This window comes from Agelaius phoeniceus, chromosome 7 (assembly GCF_051311805.1).
Source record: "Agelaius phoeniceus isolate bAgePho1 chromosome 7, bAgePho1.hap1, whole genome shotgun sequence".
NCBI lineage: Eukaryota > Metazoa > Chordata > Aves > Passeriformes > Icteridae > Agelaius > Agelaius phoeniceus.
The window spans coordinates 38,591,602-38,616,496 of record NC_135271.1 but is presented as its reverse complement, the minus strand read 5'-3'; the positions used below and the strand labels follow the sequence as shown (position 1 = coordinate 38,616,496).

The following is a 24,895-nucleotide window of genomic DNA, read 5'->3' as shown; positions in this document are numbered from 1 at the left end:
AAGACCTGAGTACAGAACACATATTTTGGTAGACATTCTTCAACCTTCATCTTTATGAAAGTATTTTATTAGTATGTCCCTGATAACCACAAAAAGTGTAAGTAATCAATAGAACTATTTATAAAATGAAAACCTAGGATTAGGTATTCTTAATTTGCACATACAATACAGGATTGATTTTCCCTTGGTTATTTTTCTTTTGAGAGCGTAAGGCAATTGTTTTCCTAAAGGATGCTGACTGTACTGAAATTTAACTGAAATCTGCTTTGTTTAAAATAAGTGCTATCCCAAAAGAGGTGGAACTTGCCCCCGGCTCCAGGCGATCCGGTACTCACATCAAACTGAGCCAGGACAGTTCCAGTGATAAGCCCCTCTGCTAACTGAATCATGGACTCCCTCAGGGCATTATCATCTTGATGGACACCATCGAGGGGAGATTTCTCAGGGATGTACTGAAAATCAGGCTCGCTCTCCAGCTTCTCTTCCACAACATCGTAGACAGCTAGAACAAGAAAAGTTATGAATGCTCTGAAGATGCTGTTTGACTAAAGTTAGCTGTAAGTCATTTATTTAAAACAGCAGAAACACTGCATTTCTCCTGTAGAAAAATACACACTTATTAGCACATTGATTTTAGTCCCCATCAGCAAGGACAGGAAGCCTTTACTGATCATTATAATCCATGATAAAACTATTTTTTTCTTTGGTGTAACAGTAATTTTAAGTGAAAGCCCATCACTGACAGCTAAAATTTTGATCAAAATTCACATTATACCCTGCCTTGTCTGATATAACTCTCAAATCTCAGATTCTCACATCATGCCTCTGATATCATTATAGCTGCATTTACATTTTACTTACAATTCACTTAGAACTCATTTTAGGCTTCAGTAATTGGGCAAGATGTGCAGACCACCTGAGAAAATTGCATTTAATATATGGCATTATAAAACTGTCAATGCTCTGTGTGTGCCTTGCCTATAAGCTCAGAAATAATATGCATCCTCTGCTACACATAACAGACATATGCTGTTCAAAAGCCTGTTTTTGAATTATTTTACATTACTACAAAGAAGGAAACTGGCAACTCCTCACTTCTACAACTCACATGTTTTTATCCAGAACCACAAAGATAATCAACATGCAAGGGGAAAGACAGTTTGTTTTAGAAAATGTGCAAACAAAGCTCATAATTTTGTCTGAAAAGAAAGTAAGCACACAAAAGCTGCAAGAGAACTTATACACAGAATGACAGCAGATCTAAGTGGGTAGTGCAAATTAGTGAAAAAGGGAAAAATTTTTATGAGGTGAATGGGGTACTCTGCAAAAGTAATTGCAATTATTTCAATATTTTTCATTCTGCTTTTTCCTCTCCAACTCCACTGTAGTTAGGAGGTGCAGCAGAATTAAATCCAGTGCCCATCTGCTGGCTATGATCCAACAGTGTATTTTGTGAATACACTGCATAAGCTTTTATTTAGACTGCATTTTAGCACTTCTACTAAGACTCCTCAAGTAGAAATGTTACCAGTAGTTTTGGACTGTTTTAAAAATATATGGAAGGATATTGTATGTATTGACTTCTAATGTCACCCGAACACTGAGTATTTGGTGAGGGGTTTTTTGTTTGTGTTTGGTTTAAATTTTCCTTAAGAGAACAATAACAACCTTATGAAATACATTCAATATCCATATAGCTTTCTGGACATTTTTATCAATGAGAGTGAGAACAAAATTTAAATTAGCTCTCTCAGAAATATTTGATGGCTGACTTTATTGTTTTGCAACACTTAGTTACACACAGCTCCTTAGATTATGGGATCAATACACTGTGTTGTTGCAATTCCTTTTCAGGGAAGGGAGTTATTTCTTACAGGTTACACATTCCATGCCAGGACACAAAATGGAGGTTAGAAAATGAGACCAGGGTGTGGATTTTTATTTTTAATTATGATGTACAAGCCACTCACCATTGGGTCGAACTAGGAGCACCAGTTCCCCTGAGTGTCTCTCACAGCTAGCTTTAATAAACATTACAACTTGGTCGTGGGTATGCTCTGCTATGTCCCTGCCATTAATCAGGACAACCTGGTCCCCTTCATTCAAACGAGGGACACACAGATCAGCCTGCAAGGTTGAGAGAAAAAACCAAAACCATCTGTAACACAAGCCATTACCAATTTCTTACCTTAAAATAACAACTTAAAGTAACTATACTTGGGCTCTCAAATCCTAACAGCCCTGTTGCTATGGCTGCTGCACTGTATTCAAATGGTAACTCCAAGAGTTACACAATCCACAGGCAGTGCCATTCCCATTTGCAGCTGGGAGGTGACTGGCACTGTAATGTATCTTTCAGCAGCTGTTACTCTACCCCTCAGCTGATGCAGAAAGCTCCTCTGTTTGAATCACCCTTTGTACAGGCAATTAAAAAGCAGGATGTTTTTATCTTTGCAGGGAGGGGAGAAACATGGCAAAACCATGTCCAAATCAATTTCACAGGCTTAAATGCTTCAGGTCTGAAATACTGTAATGGTAATGGCAAAAAAACAATGCACAACTCCCAGTAATCCCAGGGAGAGGAATCAGGTGATAAAAATTGTTATTACAAGCATAGTCTAAACATCATTGCAGAAAAGAAAGAGCACATGCCATCACCAACTATCTTCTCCCTACAGACTGAATGTTTAAAGCCAAAACTATTCATGTTATTGAATATTTCAGGGATAATAATTAACAAGATACATGAAGAATTATTTCAGCAAACATTTCAATACTTTCAAAGAGTAAAAAAAAAAAAAAAGAAAAAGGCAAATAAATGGTTAACTCCACTCTAATACCTATGGACAGAGCTGACTCCAGTCAGCTGAATACCAGGTCAGTATTTCTGGCAATAAATTGACAAATATTGTGCCTAGTTTGAAGACAATCTTATAGTCACTAAACATCAGTAACAACACACAATCAGACCTGATGAACGATTCATAATGTCTGGTTTTAATCTACATGTTGGCTTTACTCAGCTACATCTGTCACTGAAGTAAGACATTTGCTATTTTAGTTATTTTTAACACTCTTTCAATATGTAATTTATGTGAAATTACTGAATGTCTATATCTAAAAAAAGCAATAAAGTAAAAGTATTTTTAGGATGGCACAGCTCAAGTACCAGTACATACTGAGCATCTGTAATGTCTTGTAATTTTCAGAAATTAAACTTTGTTTCAGGAGGAAAAAAATACTTTTAAAGATTTACATATTTAAAGATTTGACATACTTTTAAAGATTTAACATATTTAAAATATATATTATACAGCCCTATCAAATTCTTACTGCATGTAATTTGTTTTGTTCTGATAACGTTATAGCAAAACCTAATTTTCATAGGCAGCTAGAAAATAATTTATCATTTTCAGTACATCCTTCAAGATACATAGATATTGCTACCAAGTCTGCTTTTTTGATAACTTACAGGTGTTCCTGGAGCTACCCTGGACACTATTACCGGCATCTTCTGATCATATCCACCCTTTAAAAACAAATTAAATTAGTAAGAAATCCCAAATGTCAGAAAATAACCTTAATAAACATAAAGAGAATAGATGTACTGTTACCTTTACATTGAAGCCAAACCTTCCATTTTCATCTGGTTTCATTCTGATCATAACAAGATTGTCATGGGGGACACCACCATTGGGCTAATAGACAAAAGTTATAATACATTAGTATATATTTTGTTCACAGTTAGATTTTGAGGATATTGTATTTAGTAATTCTGCAGTTTCTTTATCAAATAACTGCTCCTGGACACTTGGGAATATATCAATCAAGAACACAAACATCTTGGGTTTGCATAAAAGGGAAAAATTACACATTTAAGAGTCTTGGACATAGCTAATTTAAAGGCCTGTTCTGTCAAAGTAAGCTCAAAGTAAGAAAGAATATGAGAAAAGATTAACTGGCTTCATAACTCTAATAAAAACAGCTTACCAAATGGAAATTTCTTAAATTAATTTTAATTATGACCACAGTGAAGAACTGCAATAAGAATGCAGTACAATGAAAAGGAAGATAATTGAAGATGTCCCTTTGTTTCTTTTAACTGTAATATGCCAGTACTAAGCAAGGAAATCCTGGTTCCCTATCTCTTACTACATTTCCATTTCCAGTCTACTGGAGTATGAGGTGTGACATATGCTCTGCACTGATTCACCTCTGAAAATTTTAGCTGCTTTCTTCTTGGTTTTATTGGGATGACAACAACACTGTTAAAGGAGATGCCAATAAACTCAGGAATATTAGCTACCTTTTTAATCTGAAAAAAACAACTTCGTGCCATTGAAGTGATTTTTAGCTGGTTCCCATCTATATTTATTTCACAGACTGAACATTAGCTAGTATTTCCACAGTTCCTAAAGTGAGAATGCAAAGTAATAAAGAAATGTGTTTCAAGAAAGTTTTCAATGTTACCAGTTACAGCAAAGAAGAAGACTCATATTCGGAAAAATAAACAAAAAACTTAGAAAAGCAAGTATTTTTATATGTTAGAAAGTTCAGAATCTGGAGTTACTAGGCTAAAGAAGTCTGCACAACTTGGCTCATTAGAAGTCAGCTGCAGGTGGCTTCTGTTCTTGGTTAAAACAAGACAAAATTCGCCAAATGCATTCATAGTAATGAAAAAGTGAAACATTTGGGAAAGTAATGGCACAAGAGATATTAATGGAAGCCTGATCATATGCCAATCATTTCAGCCTTTGCTCAGTGGTGTGGGAGATCAGACAGAATGAACATCTACCCACCTGCAGCATTTGGCAGCTTTTGCGCCACTGCATTTCCCAGACAGAAAGGAAATGCTGATTTCCTGCTTTAAGATGCTATTTTGAGCAGAAGTTTATAATGCAAGTGTGCAGAGAGAACTGTATGCCATCCTTAATGTGTTTGACTGAAGGGATTTTGACCACACCTGTTTTCAATTACTTTCAAGCACTTCTGACATTCTCAGACTGGACACTTAAGGATTGCACATGGAGTAAAAAGTTGTCATTTTCGTATGTGTCCTACTACCTTTCAACACAGACCCTCCATACATGCAACAAAGAAAACTCAACAGCTTTATGAAGTCAAAATGGTGAGGGGTTTTCTTAAAATATTTGAAATGGAACAGCAGAAGACTTTAGCAGTGCAGGAACCTGAAATCTGGTCAGAAAAGCAATTTTGAAACAAAACAACATTCCAAAAATTTCAGTCATGCTATGTTCCTTCTTCTGCAATCCCCAAAATAAAAAGTCATCAGCAGACCAAATTAGATGTTCAATTACAACAGTGAGCTGCCTTCAGCGAGCCTGCATAAATGTGTCCCGCTGGAGCACAGAAAACAATCACACTGACAATGCACAGAGAAAAAAACCAGCTCATTCACACAGCTGTGTTGGTTTTGCAGAACTAAAAGGAGTTAAAAAAACAAGTGAAAGTTATTTTTGTCAATTTGGTAAAGATAACTGAATACAGGGCAGAAAAACTTGATGACTAAAGTAGTGTTATCTTTCAAAACCGAACAGTACTTTAATGTGACTCAGGTAAGCACTGCCTGAAGACAAAGCTGTCACAAATTTTGTTTCATTATTTAATTATAACAAAAAATTTACAACATTCTCAAAACACTCAAAAACTTAAAACTTTCACTTTTGAGTCTTTCATTAGAACCCCAGCTATGAAATGAAACAGGGGCTTTATGGGAATCTTGACTTTGTTGTAAGGCCTGAGAGATCAGAATGCCATAGGTTTACAGTTCAGGATGCAAAAAAAGCCAAACTAAGGCATTTCTAAATATCAGTTTGGGGAGGTGACTCATACTTTTGAATGCTTGAGGTTGACAAAACTGTTTACACAGTATTTGCTACATCTGGATGTTTTCCCATCCTCCAACACATTTCTTGTCCTATTTACTGTTCACATCAGTATAAAATCTAGAACCACTGGAAAACTTCTGGAAGGACAAAAACCACAAAAGTGATCAGGGAGATCTCTCCTCAGTCACATAACCAACTGACTATCTTACTCATCTCACGCGTGCTTGATTATGGAGAAAGAACTTCTGCTCATATTTTTGTATTTGCTATCACAGGCCTCTTGATGCTCTCTTTCTTGGAAATTCTGATGAGAAATGCAACCACAGACTCAAGAAGCTTCTCCTGATAAAACTACTTTAGAAGCTGGTAGGCATTTTCAGGTTTAGCTTTTTAGCTAAAGCTAGATTAAACACCTGCAATGTCTTCTTTAAAATTGATGGCAAATGACTTCTCAAAGAAGAGGTTAGGCAGAAATTTCAGCATGTGCTGAAAAGCTAATGCTCAAAAGGTTTCCAAAACCATCCCAATGTAGTGATTTGTTGTCAACTGACAAAGCACTACTCCAGCAGCTAGAGTAAAACCAGCAGGAGCCAGTGAAGGAACAGTAATGCTGCAAGGTAATGCACAAACACAGCAGCTCTGAAATGCCTTAGAACCAAGCTCATGTTAAGAAGGACCATCATTCTGGTAAAAAGCAGAATGATTTAACTGGATCAAAAAACTTACGGTGGATTTTTCAGGTGATGCAGGAACATCAAATGTTTCATTAATATGGTTATCCAGTTCTTGCTGTGAGTGTGAATGATGAATTTGGTTCCAACTGTTCTTTTTAAATTGTTTGGGTGGTAATGCTGGAGGCTGCCCATCTATAGGAGTCTCTTGAGATCTAAATACCAAAACAGAAATATGAAGTGGAACAATCATGAGATATTGACAGTTCTTTCAGGGTTGCAAATAAACTGAAAACGTTAGAAGAAACTCAAGAGTTTGAGAGATGGTTATCTGTAGGTATTTTTAGAATCTCAAAATGTAGTGCAGTAGAATATATTGGCAGCTTAAAGTTTGCACCTGCTGCAGCATTTTTCTCGACAAGTAACTGTACACAGAACCAGCAAGTTCATCTTTTACCTATAACCTTCTTAAGAATTGTTTTTAGCATGCTTAACCCATTACTTCTGATCTGCAAACACTCCTTTGTAGATTAATAAAAATCTTCTCTGTGTTTTTGTATAATATGGTGAATTTCCTTTTGTTAATCCTCTTGGAATAAAAACTAAACTCTGTAATTCGTATTACATAGATATATGATTCATCTTTCATTATATAGATTTATATTTAAGAATTAAGAAGAACATTTGGAAAGGCTCAAAAGGGCAGCGAGCTCACAGTTCCCAGTAACTTGGTTTGAATGCTAGTTTCTAAATACCAGCAGGATATATCTTCCTCCACAAGCATCCCATTAAAAGGTGCTATTAAGTCATTTAACGATTTCAGACAACAGCCCACTGATAGCAGATCCATAAACCATCAAGAATGAACTTACAGGTTATAGCTAAATCTAAAGAGAATGCTACCACCAAAAATAGGGGTGTCTGTTCTTTCACCCACATCCCTGGCTGCTTCCTTGAAGAGCTGGTCCTCCTCCCTTGGCTAAGGCGGCTTACACCAAGCAACCAAAACCACTTTTTGGACAAACCTGGGTCCTCCGGTTTATCTCATGGCTGGCCACCATGCAGGGAGGGAAGGACATTCCCAGAGGCAAAAGGAGGACACTGCTCCTTTTCATTATCAGCAAGCTGTAGTGGTAACTCATCACCTAACTCCCTCCAAAACACACAAACATGAGCAGCTCCAATGTATTTAGTAGTCTTGCCTCAGTGAACCGTTAGCAGGGCAAGACTTTCAGTATGAGACTGCACAGGATTTCACATTGCTGCAAATCTGAAAACCTAAGGCACGCATCAAACTTCATACCTTAAAATTCATCTCTATGCAATTCAAGAAAGGCAGATCTCAGATATATGTTCAAAAATAAAAATCTCAGCAAAATGGAGTATACGGATTTTAAAAAAAAAAAAAAAGAACCTTTTTCAAAAAGCATGAAAACTGGGAAATAGAACACTTCACTTTGAAATGCCAAACATTTTCTGCTTCAGTTTAAAAAAAATTAGTCAATAGTCTTAGAAAACAAAACTGGTAACATTTTTGTCAGTGCATGAAAGAAAACAGCACATTCTTAAAGATCCCAACAATATTTTTCTCTATTTTTCTGCTTTATTTCAACTTTCAGAAAATATTTTTTTCATGAAGTGTTACAAGAAAAAAAGAGCACTAATTATTCAGTCTGATGTCTGAAGAACCTTATGTTCAAAACACAGTTGGGAAGAAAAATAGTATTTCTTAACACTTTTCAGTGCAAGTAACAGAAAAAAGAGCACATTTCATTTTTCAAGATAAGCAGCTTTTCTAAATTCATTTTTGTGGAGAGAAAAATATGATGATTGTCAACATTTGCAAAACAAATCTGCAAGGCAGCTAGAAACTATTTAGACATCGACTAACAAAGGTCACCCAGAGATTTTTAGCTGCCTATGTATTCATTCATTCAAGTTTGGCCAGCACAGATTACTCAGTCTTTTAAGTTATGTATTTTCCTGAAAACAATTACTCCTGAGAGTTTCGAACCAAAGAAAAAACGAACAGAAAACATAAATAGAAACATAAAAGAAGTTATTCTGATAAAAGCAGAAGATGGATCTGATGTTTGACTAGATGTCTGTACATACATGTCAACAAACACAAGTAAATTCCTACCGAACACACAAACTTAAAGAAAAGATTTGAAAAGTTACTTAAATGAGCATTTTACAACCAGCAATGCAAGTTCTGTAATATATTAGCATAATGAATTGTGAGAACTGAACAATCAAGCCTCGGGCATAAACTTCAGTGCTTTATATTTGCCCAGTCAGCTTTGAATTTCCTTATGAATGCTCAGACAATGGCAGTGAAAGCAGCCTATTTTGCAGGCAAAGCAGCTCTCTGTTACTGAATTCAGCAATTTACATAATAATAAAATAACATACAAACCCTGGCACTGGCAAGCTTTGGGTATTTTTGTTAAAGATATCCGGTCTGATCTTTTTAATATATTTAGCAAAAGTTCCATACACACCCCCATAAATTTATTAAACTAAACACTTACCACGTGCTTTTGGAATTTTAGGTTATAATTAGCTAAGGGAACTACAAGCACTATCTCTCCATTTAGTGTTGAATAGGATTGAGGATGGAGAGAAGCCGTGCAGTTAAAGGTTATATTAGCTAAACTATAATATCCTTCTGAACTGCATGCAAACTGTTAATTTCTTTTGCTATGTTGATTCCAAACTCAAAAAGATCACCAAACCTATTGCCAGTCAGGTTAGCCCCTCTTTTGCACACATATAAATTTGATCAATAAACAAGAGTTTCTGACAAATTAGCACATGCACTACTCAAGTCTTTTCTGCCAGAAAGGTCAAATTGATTAAGAAATAGCTTTTTGGATTGTAGAACAGTACAGTTTAAAATTATATAGTTACAATGAAGTTCATGTCAACTATTTTCCTTCATAAATGGCAAATCTTGAATCAATAACATCAGCTTAAACCTTCAAAATACCTTAATGAAATTCATATATTTTTGAAAGTCAGTGTCTCCTTTCTTAAAAGTATCTTATACTAGAGATCTATACCGGAATATTAAATTTTAGTTTTAAGCTTCTAACAAGAGGAAACAAACCCCAAAAATGGAACCCCTAACACTTAGCGATGGAAGAGCAATACTTTTTCTGCTTGGGCATAAAAAGTGCAAAAACATGAAAAAGAAGCCATAGTTGTACAAAACCACTTCCTCTCTTTCTAAGACTCATTTCTATGGTGACTTACTCAAGAAATCAAGTACTAAATAAACAAATCCTAAGAACACCCAGGAAGATCTTGTACAACTTCAAGTAAAGACATATGAATAAAAGAGAATATTTAAAAATTGTGCTTTCTTCACTGTATCGTTGTGTCATTCAGTAGGGGTTTCTCATAAGTGACTTCAGTTGGAAGTCTTAGAACAGAAGGGACCTGACCCTGTGTGGCCTTTGGACAATAAAACTCTAATATGAGAAAAGATTCTCATCTGAGAGTCCTTTGGCACGTCAATATGTTAAAAAGTCCACCAAAAAAAGGAGAATTTATGTGCCTAAGTCGAATTAACATTACATAACCCTGAAAGTTAAGTAACTAGTTGAGTCAAATTGTAAATATTGTAGTCTATTGTAAAAAGTATCATGTGCTATTTTAGAAAACTTTTAAAATTTCGTAGTCTATTTCCCTCCTAAAAATTACAGAGTTGTTAAAACTGAAAGCACAGTCAGTCTAAGCAAGGTTTTAAAACTGTGTTTAAATACTTTTTCCAGAGTAATTTTTCCTGAGACATATCATTTGTTTATAAACATGTAATTAGCTACATGCTGCTTTAGAGTTCTCAACTGAAACCATTTGTACGATTTCCCAGCTAACAGAGATTATGATACAAAACTATGACGGCATAGCTGGCATTACATGTTAAGCCATACTAAAAGGGTACAGTGCCAGTGATAAAATGGTATATATTGAAATATTTTTCCTAATTAATCTGTACACTGAACACAATTTATTGAGTATTTCAGTATCTTTGAATAACTCAATGGGGTTTTTTGTTTGTCTTCCTTCTGGACCTAAGAGAATAATAGTTTTTATTTCACCCATTGTATCCTACGGTACGTAAGCTTACAGTACAAAAAATATTCAGCATTATTAAAAAAAAAAAAATAAGCCTGACAGTGTCAGCTTAAAAAAACAAACTCTGTAACAATATACCAAATAACTAGCAATGTCCAAATTCCAAATGCCTGGGTGCCAAAAAGGTATTTTGGCTACCTAGTTTGTAAATCTCACTTCTGTGCCTTGACAAAAACGCAACATTTCCAGACTTGTGGGAATTAAAACTTTCCTTCAATTCTACCAAAAACCCAACTTTTCGTTCCACATCCCGATGATGTGGGACCAATGGTCACATTACAGCAAACCCACAGCTTGGGTTGGTGGGGATGGTATTGTAATCCTGAATCTGGAATATGTCAGACACAGGTGCTCAGCTCTGTATCTGTAGCTCTTTCTCACAGTAAGACCTACACTAATACCCCTAAATAACAACCACTTTTTATTAGATTGCTCACTTCTCCCTGACCCCACATTTAACAATAAATTTTTCAAGGCCAAGGTCTCTTTCTTCTCTTCAGCAGCCCTGCATGCCACAGTGGCGTAGTAAGAGCAGAACTTACGGGGATGATTCCAGTATGATGCTGTTGGCCTGGGTGGAGGATGGAGATCTGTGATTTACAAACACTTCACTGGGGGAGGTGTGAACCACATGATCCACTAAATGTCCGACTGATGAGGGTCGTAACCGGGCTCCTTCTTGAGTGAAGGCAGAGTTGCGACTAAGAGGGAAAGCAGAGCAGTGCAATGTGACAGTAATAACAATATTATTGTTAATCTACATTTCTGATACCACCCACTAAAATGGGATGCTAAAAAAATTTCCTCTCAGTGCAAGCACATGTTCATACACATATTTTTATTAAAATTTCAAAAATCACTGAAAAAATTACGTTGTCAGATCAACATGTATTTCATTTTTTTAAGTGTTCAAAAATTATTTTAATAAACACTAAGGGCTATTGAAAAAAATTATTTACTTTTAATTAAAGAAGCCTGAAACCATTATGCTCCATGAACAAGCCGGCAGCCCAGTCAACAAGAGGAAAAATAGATTCCTAAGAAGACAAATCCTGACTCTGCTCATGGCAGAACTTAACCTGAATCCACTAAGATGAACAATTTATCCCCTGCATCTTCCCCTAGAAGAATCATAAGCTTTGCACTGAGAGTTTTATAATTTCTGGAATCCAGTATTTTCCCATTTGAAAACAAGCATGAAAATATTAAAATTCTTTCAAACATGCATGATTAAGTTTGTTATGCTTTAAGCATCATTATTACACAATTTTTCAGTAATTTTTAAATGCTACAGGTATTTACAACATTGATCTTGTGACTAGTATGCTGTAGAATCTTAAAATCTTGTCGTTTATGTAATACAAAATTGAATAATACTGATTCTTAAGCAAGTTTCAGCACACTGAGAAAATTGGTCACCCTCCAAAAGAAATCAAGAATGTTTTTTCACTCACTTAAAACAGAAGGCTCTATCATATGAAGAGTGAACATTGAAAAGAAAGGCAGAAAAGCTGAGAGGAATAAACCTGCAAGGATTTCCAATGAAGTAATTTTCCCCAATGTTTAAAAAAGTGGTATTAAGTGAAATAAATTATGTTTAAAATATCACTTAGATTTTATCATCAGGGTCTTTTTAAAACCAAATTAATAACTTAGTCTTAACCGTGCTTAAGAAAACTCAAACTCTCAAATTTAGGGCAGTGTGATACATCCTACACTCTTTATAGGTCAAGTGAGAAAAGTGAGAAGCACCTAAAAATTATCCCTAAAAAATTTTTTTTAATCTGAAGCCAAGTGTTACAGAGAATATTTGGCACACATTTTTTGAAGCTATTTGTCTACATAACACATGAATCCCTTTATTACACAAGTAGGTGACTCACATTAGAGGTAGAGAGTCACTTGTAGGGAGAGAAGATTTGATGCTACTCACTGATTTGGGGTTCCAGGTGGAGACCGTGACGGGAGGCTCTGTGTTTCCAACCTATCATCAGACAGTGAGTTCCTACTCACTACTTCCCAATCCATCCCACTCATTACTTTCCGTGCCAAGGGTTTACTGGGGGATCTAGAAGAAGAAAGTCAAATGACTAACCAAAAATTGTATGATGTAAGAACAAAATTATATAAAACTCACCGCAATGAAACTGATGTTCTATCACAGGAAACCAAACGATATGTAAGAAAGGAAATGTAATAATGCAGAGCTGTATTTACATGGGCAGTCCTGTATTTTCTCCATCTACTGTACTTCATTTAATGTACTTTGAAAAGAATGCCATTGAAAAACTAATAAACTACTGTAGGCTGTGAGGGAGACAGGCAAGACAGAATCTGAACTCACTAGACTTTTAATGCCTCAAAGACAACCTGACTCAAACAGCATAATCACTGAGAGATCTGAACTTAATAAATGTAGAACAAAACCAAACAAAAAGGCAAGTAAAAAAATTCCCTCTAAGTAACATAACTGTTTAGCCACCTCAGGAGAAATAAAGCAGCAAAAACATCAGGCCAAAATACTTCCAAAGACTTTCAAGAACTGAAAGTGAGGTAATCAACAACATGGCAACAGAGTTGCAAAGTTTTGTTTAGACATCAGAGATTTCAATCAAGACCACATGCTTTCTCCCAGAACCTGCCTTGTCACTTGCCAGGCAGATGCAATAATATTATTTAACTATTTAAACTTCTTTGTGGGTAACAGAACTTAATCTGGTTTTGTGCCAGTAATGTCCTTCAGGTTAAAGGTCATTCTCAGCAGTGCTTTTATACAAAAGGAATTCTGTTTTCTAGTTGTTGCCCTCTCTTGACATTAACAAAACTTCTTCCTATTCTCCAGTCATTCCAGGATGCCTACAATCTCCTCTGTTTCTTTCGCCTCTTTCTTAAGCACAAATGAAACCATACTTGCAATCTCTCATGAAAATGAACATTTTGTTCATGAAATAACATGAAATGAAATACAACATTTCCAGTTTATATTGGAAAGCAGCAAATGAATCATCTGTGGTTGCTTTTTTCTTAGCAATGCATTGGATGGTTCAGTCATCCTGCAACTAAAAACACCCAGACTTTCGTAGCTTGTTGTTTTCAACTGAAAATTCTTCAGCTAATAACAAAAATACTTTCAAACAATCCATACGTGTCCTGTACATTTTGTGTTACTAGATTTTTACTTTACTTCTAGTGCTTTCATGGTGCTACATAGTTCAGACTTCTCATCTATCATTAATCAACCCTCTCTAATTCCAGTGATACTTCAATCTTTTGTGACATAATAATTTCATTTCCATTTGCTTTCATATTCTATCACTAAATTCTCCAGCTTTGCACAATGAGGTGACAACATATTATTGTATGAGCAGCTCCATACACCCATATGAAAAAATAATTTCTGCCTTCACTGTCCTTGTGACACATGGTAACTGTTCTTTATCTTTGTCATTATTACTGGTTTACTGAAAGAGTGACTCCAGAAAGAAGGAACCTTAAGAAATTAAGGAACTACCTGCACACAAACTACATCCTCTGAAAACGGGAAACTTGCTAACAAATATATTTTTGCTTCTCAGAGAACTTAAAACTCAATGCAAGTCACCACCTTGAGCAGATAATATTGTCCTCACCATTACCAAAAAAATCTACAACAATAACCAATCAAGTACTATATTGAATAAGCTTCACATACAGAAATAAGTAAGATGTCAATGCTGTTTGGTACTGAGAGTGGTAGTGTTCTTGTGGAGGGTTTATTTTTATTTTTACCCCACCAAGCAGTTCTAAACATTTATTGCACTCTGCTTTACTGCTCTAAGGTCTTACTGAGTAATAGCAGACAAATTTCAGGCAGTTAAGTGAGATGGGCTATTTTAAATAATATTATTTCAGGTGTTATTTCACCTGGGGGAAAAAAATCTAATAGTACATTGATATTTGAAAAGAGGGAAATATCAATTAATTCCTCCAGAGAAGCACATCCAGATTCTTAGCATGCTTCACTATATTTAAGGAATATTAATTTGATTTGAAAAATAATTAGCTTGATATCAGATCAATTAAACCAAAATTCAACTTTCTGTAATTTGCTTCAAATGTGAGCAACTCAAACCACTTTGGTATCTTTCATCACAAATATGTACATGCAAGCAGTTCTGAACAGGTAAAGGAACAGGAAACTGAAACAGCAGAACTGAAATGCGTGTCTGATTCCAGCCTTTCGTTATTCTTTTATTGATCAGGGCTCTGATCAGCTGGACCCTGCTGACACTTAATCATCTCTTTGCAGCCAGCAGATGAGCACCAAGAGCCAGCTCGGCCAAGAGGTGGATTCTACTACCAGCAAAGAAGAGTCTGAGGGAAAAATGTAGAAGAACGTAATAAAACCAATGCTGAATTAGATAAGTACAGGACTGCACATACAGTATTTGCTGACAGACATGTAAAGGCAATTACTGAACCTCATTTACCTTCAGTGAAAAAGCAACAAATGGAATGTAGGAAAGTTGGAAGTGGGGCTTTTCTTTATTTAACATGCAACAACAGTATAAGTGCACCATCCTTGCCTGTGTGAAACTAGATAAATTACAAAGAGAGACACAGGAGCATATAGGGTGGGGAAAAAAATCCAAGTTTTTCCAACAGTTACATTTTTGACTGCTTGAAAAACCCCCATTGCTTTGCATCTTAAGCCAAAGTCTGTAACTATGTTTACATAAACTTCCTCAATCGATATAACAAAGGAACACAACTCCAAAATGAGCAAAGCATCACCTTCTCCCCTATGAAAACGTCCCATGTCAAGAAAACACTCACCTTTTATTGTGGATAGGGTCTGATCTTTCAGAAGATCACCTTACCATCATGATAAACAGCTGCAGTGTTTATCACCAAAGCTTCGTCTCAATTATTTTATTAACAGCTCTAACCTCAGAGTCCCCACCCACTCGTGTTTGTTGCCCCAATTTCCTGTCTTTGCAGAAATTTCAAAGAAAAAATTACCACACTGCAGAACTGAACTTCTTAGTGGTGTGCCAATTTTAGTTCTCCTGTCAACACTTCTAAATCCAACAATAAGGTTTTTTTTTATTAACATTTAAGATTTGTTGTGAAATATACCTATAATTTTGTCCTTTATCTCTGACTTCTAGCAATATTAAAACAATTTTCTCATGCCAGAGTGCAGCTGAGTAGATAGGAGAGGAGAACTAAGATGCATAAAACTTTGAAATTTTTGAATTTTAAATTTCACCTCTGTCTGCTCAACCTGGATGCTTCTATTGCACCTAGCACAGGGCACTGATAGTTAACAGAATAAGCCATTTACAGATTTAATTTTGGTGTACCTGCAGAGACATTCCTAAAAGTTGGAAGCAGTCCCATCTATTTGAGTAGCGACAGAAACTGAAAACTTTACCTGCCCCCAAGTCTTATGAGCTGCAATGTTACAGCAAATACAAAAAATAAACCCAAACACTCAAAACTGAGTAGCAGGGATGGAATTACATAATGCAACTAAAAAAACCCATGACATTATATTAGCTCAGCTACAGTACAGAAAAGCCTTCAAACACAGAATTTGTTTGGCATCCACAGCTGAAGGGCTAAAACCTTGCACAAGGTGGGAAGAATAAAGGTGTTGTTTGGGAATACAGGTGGGAATTTAAAAAATAATCTCTCTTTCAAAAAGAAACATAACCTGAAGCCACAGTCTTGCTTTGTATTTTGACAAGGAGTACAGGGAACACATTTCTCAGCAAATCTGACAAATACTGCTGCAAACCAAGAGAGCAAAACTATGCACAAATCTACAAGGTACATCGCACAACTGACATATGCAATTTAAAGAACCTGAGAAATTATTTAATAGACTTCAATAAGTGCATAATTAAAGCAAGATTGAATTTTTGGAAACAGAGACTCCAATTTATGATAGGGAGTTTGCAGATACAAATGACTTGACACCCTCTTACTCAAAGTCCCTGCTCTCAGCCCCCCATGCACACCAGAACTGAGCAGCCCTAGAATATTTTGCAAGGACTCTAAGAGAAACCCTAACCCTTTAAGAATTCTCTCAATTCATTACTTGATTGAACCTTTTCTATTCTTATTATGTGCTTTTATTAATTTTCTGGGAATTCTTATGAAGTTTCATGGATTGTGAATACCCTGCAATAAATGAGGCCAAGAGAAAAGCTGTAATGAAAATTATAAAAAAACCTTCCCAAAACAACAAAAAACCCTAAACAACAACGAAAACCGAAAACCAAACAAAAAAACCAAAACACCCACAAAAAACCTAAACAACTGCAGCAACAGTCTTCTGAATGCTGAACTTAGTGCTGCATGAAGACTAAGAAAACAACACCTACATAATGTATGAGATTTATTACAGAATATATCCTTCACAGTAATAATTCCATATTTAAATGTTAAATGTAAAGGTTTCTACAACTTAGAAAAAAAAATCCTTCAGCTAATTTTAAAGTAAAATCCTGAGAACAAACAGCTAAGCCTGCTTCCTGTAGATAAAAATTGCTTGTTTTATTTAAATAGCTGTTAAAAAAATTTATTTCCCTGTCTCATGCTCTGCACCCACGTTTCACTCAGCATGTAAAGGCCAGAGCAGCTAGCCATTACTTGTGGCAATCAACATTTCCCAACTTAGAGCAAACAGATCACTGTAGTAACATCTCTGTTTCTTACCATGAAACGATTCAAAAGTTTCCTTAAACAGCATTAAGCAAATAAGGCAGTTTCTAATTAGGTATTGTTAAGAAATCCAGGTGTAAATCTGGATAACTCTACAAAAAACCACCAAAAATATTGCTTGAACTGATCTTGAATTAATCTTCTTATGCAATAATAATAAAAGCAACAGCAATTATTTCAACTCATGTGCTCACCTAGTTTTCAGGAAAGACCTTGAAAACCCACTAAAAGAATCCCACTGCCTGAGAGCTTAAAAAGCTGTTCAACACTACCATGACTTTGCCTGATAAAGACACACCATGAAAAACAAAGGCAGGTTACAGGAATAAAATCCACACTATAGCTGGAAAATCTTGGAAAACAAAATTTATCCTCTGTATGAATACAAAAGGGCTGACAGCTACTCAGCATGTCAACCTGAGATGCAAATGTTTAGAAGACAAAGAATTAATGTTCTAAAATTAAATTTCTTGAACAACACTGCATTCTAGAAATGTCTTCTCTTTCAAGCTTTTTTCACTCTTGAAAATATTAAAGGTCTTTAAAATTGAAAATAAATTAATTACACATTGTCATGAGGAAGACAGAAGAAGCAGCTGATTTGTTAAAAGCCTTTTGAGATGTATTTGTTACAATACACCATTATTTCATTTCACTGATATAAACATATATGCCTCAGATATCAATCATCAACACTTCTTAGAAACTCAAAATATGTGGATAAATGCGCTATTTTTTAATAAAAAAAGCAACAATGGAAAATAAAATTCCTGAGGATGGAAGAGCCAAGCATTTTATTAACTAAAAGAAGCCAAGATTTATGAAAATGAGAGCAGTTCCAGCCATGGCTTTTGATTTTATTAACTTTATCCACTTCATCCAACTATATTTTATAAACTAAAAGTGACCCCCAGCAGCACTTGCTGGGTTTTGCTGCAAAGGGAAGAGTGCCATCTACTGCATAAGAGCTTCTGAAATGATAAAAGCACTCCTCAAAACAAACTATCAGCTCTCCTCCACTCTCTTCACTTGTGGGGAATTGCCAAGTTTAGAGTGCAACAAGAAAAACAGTTTTTAACTGATTCACAACTGTCATTTAGTGAAGTAAAGCTCACCTGTCACAGTGTTGAGATTCCTGAGTACTAAAAAAAGTTGCTCCAAGTACAAATCTAAATTAACTCACATTTCCAAAGCAAATTAAATGGAGTAAAAAACAGTTTTACACAGAAAAAAATGGTTTTATAAAATCTATTTATTGAACCAGCATTTCTGCCCCCCAAACCTAGTATGCAGCTATCTATCTTTGGTGGGCTGAGCTAAAACCCAAATTAGATTCTAATGCACAGAAAAGGGAAAGAAGGGGTGGAGACAGGGAAGGAAATCAAGGCAGAATTCACCAATGCTCTTAGGAACAGTATCTGCAGGCACTTGGAAAATGGCAGCACTTTGCTGGATTCACTACTAGAAGTCTGCAAGTGTAAATTTGAACTCGGGAGTTCCTTAAAGGGCAAAAAGACGTCTCAGATCTCTCAGTAAAAGTAAAATCATAAAAAGAGGACAGGGCTGCCCCCTCCCCACAAGGATTAGATTCATGATCAGAGCAAACTGCCAGGTGGATGTAGCAGGTGCTTTACTATGGAAAATAGCATCATAATTTCTGAATACATAACTAAATTTATGTCTTGAATCTTTTATTGTAATCACAAAACCGCTCAGGAGCCTGGAATAAAATTAAGTAATATATTCCTGATTAGCCATCTACTCTGTGACCAAATACCTTCAGAAGCAGCTCACTTTTCATAGTAAAATGCCTCACAGAGACTACAGTGATAAAGCTGCTCTCACAAGTAAGACTCACTGTAGTTATTGCTAAAGGAAATACACGTGTACAGTTGCAAGATATTATCACAGAAAAAAATACCCATTAACTCAGTATTTTAATGGAGTCTTTTAACAGCAGGAGACCATTCTTTGTAATAAAAACAGCACAGAGAGTAATACAGGTAAGAACAAACTATGTAGGCTGAAGGCTATCTGAGATTTTTAAAATACATAAATGGGGGAAATATTAAGGAATGCAAACTACTTACCTTGCAAATACCCTGTCTTTATTTGCTCTTTCTTTACCATACTGCACAGATTGGACCTCTGTTCTCCCACTGGAAAGTAAAACAAAATCAAGCCACTAAATCCAACATGATTAAATAACAATTTCTTTTTAAAAATTGAACCACCTCAACAAAATGCCTAAACTCTGTTTTCAGTCATGCTCAAGCAATTGCCCTAGCTTCAGTACAGCATAACCTTAGAAAGCATTTGGTAGAAATGTAGGTCTTCTTTCCAAATAATTTTAGATGTAACAAAAGCTTTCCCTTTTGTTTGCTTTTTTATCCAAAGCAATAAGAAATTTCTGCTTGGATCTCTGGTAACACATAATAATAGTTCCTGTTATACCCACTGTTAAAAATTTACAGCATCTCTTCCATGCTCTTCCTAAACTATTCCCTAAATTGCTAGTAACTTAGTTGCTACTTAGTTTAGCAAAACAACACAAAAAAATTACATGATAAGCACATCAGGATTGTATTCTTCTATGCAACTTGTCAAAACTAAGTTTAGATCTTGGAACTTGCTGACTTTTCATACAAGACCAGATGTCTTGTGTCAAATCAAAGATTCTTAATAATATTTCATCATTTCTCTTCTAGAAAAAAATACCATTTTTGAGTATCTATCAGCACTTAAGAATTGGTGACAAGATACCAGCAACACTCACTCTTGTAGCCACTTCTCCATTAATAACTTCAGAACAAGCACAGAGCCTCCTACAGGGATATTTACATAATGAAACCCAAAAATCAGCTATTTCCACCTTCATATTACGGAACTAGTGGATGTGTGAAGACCTGAGAAACAGGTCAGCTGGAATCTCATGAAATTCAGTGAAGGGAAATGCAAAGACTTGCAGCTGAGGAGGAATAACCCCTTGCACAGGCTGAGTGTCAACTGGCTGGAGAGCAGGTTTGCCCAGCGCCTGGTGGAGTTCCAGAGCTCCACAAGTCAAGCAAAGGGCCACAAAGACAACTGAGAGTCTGAAGCATCTGATGGATGGGGAAAGGCTGAGAGAGCTGGGACTGCTCAGCCTCAGGAAGAGAAGGCTCAGGAGGATCAAATGCCAGAAAGGGAAAGTAAAAAATACAGCCAGATGCTTCTTAAGGGAGTCCAGAGACAGGACAAGAGGCAATGAGCACAAACAGAAATACAAGACATCTTAATCAGGGCAGGCAGCAAGGACAGGGCTACAAAACAACAGCCTCATTGCCTACCAAGACAAAAGAACGTTTTTAATTTGAAGATAGTTTAACACTGAGCCAGGCTGCTCAGAGATGGTGCACTTTTCCTCCTTGGAGACATGCAAAACCTGGCTGCATATGCTCCCAGGCAACATGCTACAGTGGACCCTGTAGGAACAGGGCATTGGACTCAGCAGTGTCCAGAGCTGCCCTCCAACCCCTGCCATGCTGCAAACCCAGGAAATTTCTCTTTCCAAACCTGCTGCCAGCTAAATTGCTGTGGTTACACATTTTAAACTCCAACAAGCAGTAAGTTGGCTGTATTTGCCTCTATTCCTTTCAAATAATTCCATCATTCTATTTGTCCTTCTATAAGTGCTACTACTAACTGCTTTAAGGTTTTCAGAGAATGCTCCTGCTATTTTCTCTCTCTTTTTCAGCACTGAACTTGATCTACTATTTTATTGCCTATTCACCCCTCACTGTGAAAAACCACCAAAACCTTCTACTATTGATTTCAGATTTTACTACTAAACTCTGTATTGCTTCAGTGGTAACTTCCCTCCATTGTGAAAAAGGAACCTGCTTGTTTCCCATCTGGTTAAAAGAGATGCTAATACACAGTAAAACTCTTCATGTTTTTTCACAAGTATTTGGTGAGAAATACTATAAGAACCATTTTGAAAAATCCAATGACAGTGTACAGAAGTCACCTTTGCTCACTAACCATCTTCTAGATCCCTCTTGGAAGCTCTATTAAAAAAAATCCTAAATATTCTTTAACATTTGATGCATAGAAGTATTTTAGACCAGTAGAAATAGGTAATGTAACAATTCAATAGTTCAAAAATTTCATATCCTCAATTACTTTCAGAAGTGGAGATAATTCTGTCTAGACCAGTCAGTTCTGTATTTTACTGACTCCTTTTGATCATACAGATGTTGGCTAGAAGTCTCTAGTCCAATCTCCTGCAAACACTAGGTCACCTCTGGCCATGGCTTTATCTAGCTGACTTTCGAAAGCCTCCACTAACAAAGAACCCACAGCCAGTGCAGGTAACTTGTTCCAGCAACACAGCTCTAGAAAAAACCAAACACTTTGCCTCATGTCCACCCAGAATCTTCATGAATCTTCAATCTTCAGAAATCTCACCTGCCTGTTACCAGCACCTTTGGGTCCATCAGTACTGACATTACCCTTGCAGTAGCTTTAGGATTGCTGCTGAATCCCCCTTTGCTTTCTCTTCACCAGATTAAACAAGCCTAGTGCCCTCAACCTCTCTTTGTGGGCCATGTTATTCCTGTTACACTGCCTCTCAACAATCTCTCAAACTACTTGCAGAAATTCCAGCCTTTTGGCTGTTCCAGCAACTTTAATGACCTTCCTTGTTTTTATGCAGTTTCCCTTTTCATCTTATGTTAACTTAACTTAAATGTCATCATCAAAGAGCTGTAATAGTAACCACAATGATTCAGATTCAAAACCTTTACAGAAATGAAAAAGCTTCCTGAAATTCTCTACAGCAACATTGAGTCAAGTCTCAAACACTGTTCAGATCATAGAATGCTGTTTCTCAAATGGGTACTGTGAAAGCTGGTCAAAAACAGATGCTATAAACAGTTAGCCACTGAATTACTTTCCTCTTTATACATTTATGCAATTCACAAGTGTGACAGAAATAGCTTGTTATTCTGTTGTCTAGCTTTTCATCATGTCCCTTTGTACGTCACAGACACTACTGCCATTCTAGATGGATGATTAGCAGCAGCTCTGTTATTCTCTGTTTCAGGCATGATTTAAACCACTGGCATTCTGCATTACTTGCAGAGACAGTTAATTCAGTCACTGAACAGATTTTTTTTTTTTTAAATAAAAAGTATAAACCAGCAAAACCCAAAACCACCCACTCCAGCATTACAGGTATTATAGTTATTCCACAGTCATTCTGTGCACCTCCAAGCTTTTTGCCTATTATTTTAAGTTCATCCTTAAAGGTTATGGATTTAATTTCCTCCTCATTTTCTAAAGTTCTGGGTTTGATACAGAACATCTATGTCCTTTGTTTTCACCTAATTCCTATTTGTAGGCATGGAGATAAGTGGGCTTTACTTGTACAAGTTTCTTTTCAGTGATTTGTATTTGGTATTTATTTAGGTCTGTTTTGTCGCTGTTGCTGCATGCAGTACCTGAGACTCAACAGTTTTCAAAAAGACCAGGTCAGACTTGAAAATTTTGAGACAACATTTTTAAGATAAACATAACCCAGCAGGAAAACAGGCCAAGAAATGCAGCTTGGGAGACAATCTCAGAGCACTAGTGCAATAATAACCACTAATAATGTAATAATTGTATTTTCAAGCTATCTTAAAAAATTAGTGACATTTGAAACTCAGGCCAACAGGGAAGGGGAACAGTTGCAGGATTCAAAACTTACTTGAATTACATTTGAATATAGATTCTAGATCATTCCCTGAGCTCACTACTCGTATTTTTTCCCATATATTTCAAATCAGCACTTACCAGTACCGGAACTTGGAACCCAAAGTGAAATAATGTGCAAAAAAGTTCTTCTGTGGCGGGAGCGGTCTGTCCAAACGGAAGAACGTGTGGTGCTCCACACAAGCTTTCCACAAATTCTTACATGCTCGGTAATTCACCATATTGAATCCCAGTAATGTTTCCCTAGATTCATGCTAAAAAATTAGAAAAATGTATTTTAGATAAGAATTATTCAAAGTTCTTTTTGAAACTAAGAAATATTGTTGGCTCTGGGGTATTTTTTTTAATAATGCTTTTTGAAGTGGGACTCTAATTTTCCGTTAACTTTATGTACAACAAACCCTTTTGGAATACCTTTACAATTTCTTTAAAGAATTTTTTTTTGTTCCCCTGAGTTATTTTTGTTTTAAAAACAGCCTGTTCAAAGGTTAATGGTGTGTTTAGTTATATAGAAACAACTCTCAAAGGTATGACCCAACCTACATGAAAAGAATTCCGTGATTTGGGAGCTCAAAGACAATGTCCCTCTCTGTTCAAAACTACAGCTAAAATGAGTAATTGTCATGAACATGTGGCAATTGAAGATTGGGAACAGGTATCGATCTCAAGAGCAACTGACAGTTTCTACTTCAAAATGATTGATTAGATTCCTGGGAAATGCAAAAAGCAAAATGGCAAAGCAAGCTAAGCTGTTCTGCCTGTTGAGAGAGCTTGATAACAACCTCTGTAGGTCCAGAAATATCAGCAGCGTTTTTCTTTCTCTTCACAGTACTAAATTCTCCCCAACATTTTGCACACCTTAACTGATTTAACTTAGCAGTAAAGTCCTTTTCCTAGTTAAGCTTTTGTTGATCTGCCCATCTTCAGATCTACTGAGAAACCAAGGCACACAGACCTGCAATTCTTCCCCCAGTGTTGTATTCAGGATCAAGAATGACACTATTTTCAGCCACTGGACAAATTTAGAGCAAAATAAAATGGATTTAAAACAAACAGCAAATTCTAACTCCTTATTGATGAAATTCAAGAAATTATATTCAAGAAACTAAATCCTGATCTTTTAATTCAATTACAAAGATTACTTATATCTGTTTTTAATTTCCATGTATCGCCAACTGTTCCCCGTATTTTCTAGACATGTGAACAGAACAATTTAAAAATCAGAAATCAGAAACAAGATAACAGAAATTAAGCCCATTACCTATGCAGTTATAAAAGGCTTTATCAACAACATAAAAGTCAAACAATATAAACAAGCTAGATTACTATTCTGCAAGAGAGCAACTATGTATAATTATGGACTGCCTTCATCTGGATCCAGTAAAGGATGAAACAGCTAAAATTTTAGATTCTATCAACAAGTAATCATGATGTAGCAAATTTTCATGTTCTGTCAGCCTTTTAAACAGTTGGAAAAGAAAATCTGACAAGTTACATGAGCTGGTGATCATGCATTTAATGTCATTCAAAGTATTATAATTACGGGTTGGGGAAAAAAAATATAACCTGCTGTTTCCCCTAGTTTGTATTCCAGAAACGAGCTGATCTGAATCTCATTCCACCATCTGATCAGTAGATCAGACATGAAGCATGAAGGAGGAGCTGGTATGGCAGGATGAGAAGGAGCTGCAGCAAGATCAACTTAATTGTAATGCAAGACAGCACTTTCACAGGAACTTGGTGTGCTAGAGCTTTAAAGGTACCTTAACAATAGTTCTATTCACAGCT

At 36.1% G+C, this 24,895-nt stretch overlaps 1 protein-coding gene across 2 annotated transcripts in view; it reads right to left on the bottom strand.

The window, feature by feature from the left end:
* Nucleotides 1-24,895, bottom strand: part of PTPN4 (protein tyrosine phosphatase non-receptor type 4) — a 110,368-nt gene that overhangs the window by 18,506 nt on the left and 66,967 nt on the right. For both annotated transcript variants that reach the window (XR_013183090.1, XM_054636739.2), the window contains exons 12-20: nucleotides 23,189-23,361; nucleotides 19,465-19,533; nucleotides 12,597-12,731; nucleotides 11,206-11,364; nucleotides 6,576-6,735; nucleotides 3,615-3,698; nucleotides 3,473-3,529; nucleotides 1,971-2,127; nucleotides 336-502 (exon numbers count right to left, since the gene is read on the bottom strand). Coding sequence is in view for 1 of the 2 variants with exons in the window: in XM_054636739.2 (XP_054492714.1) it covers nucleotides 336-502; nucleotides 1,971-2,127; nucleotides 3,473-3,529; nucleotides 3,615-3,698; nucleotides 6,576-6,735; nucleotides 11,206-11,364; nucleotides 12,597-12,731; nucleotides 19,465-19,533; nucleotides 23,189-23,361 (1,161 nt within the window). In the remaining variant the exon portion in view is untranslated. The remainder of the gene's footprint in view (nucleotides 1-335; nucleotides 503-1,970; nucleotides 2,128-3,472; nucleotides 3,530-3,614; nucleotides 3,699-6,575; nucleotides 6,736-11,205; nucleotides 11,365-12,596; nucleotides 12,732-19,464; nucleotides 19,534-23,188; nucleotides 23,362-24,895) is intronic.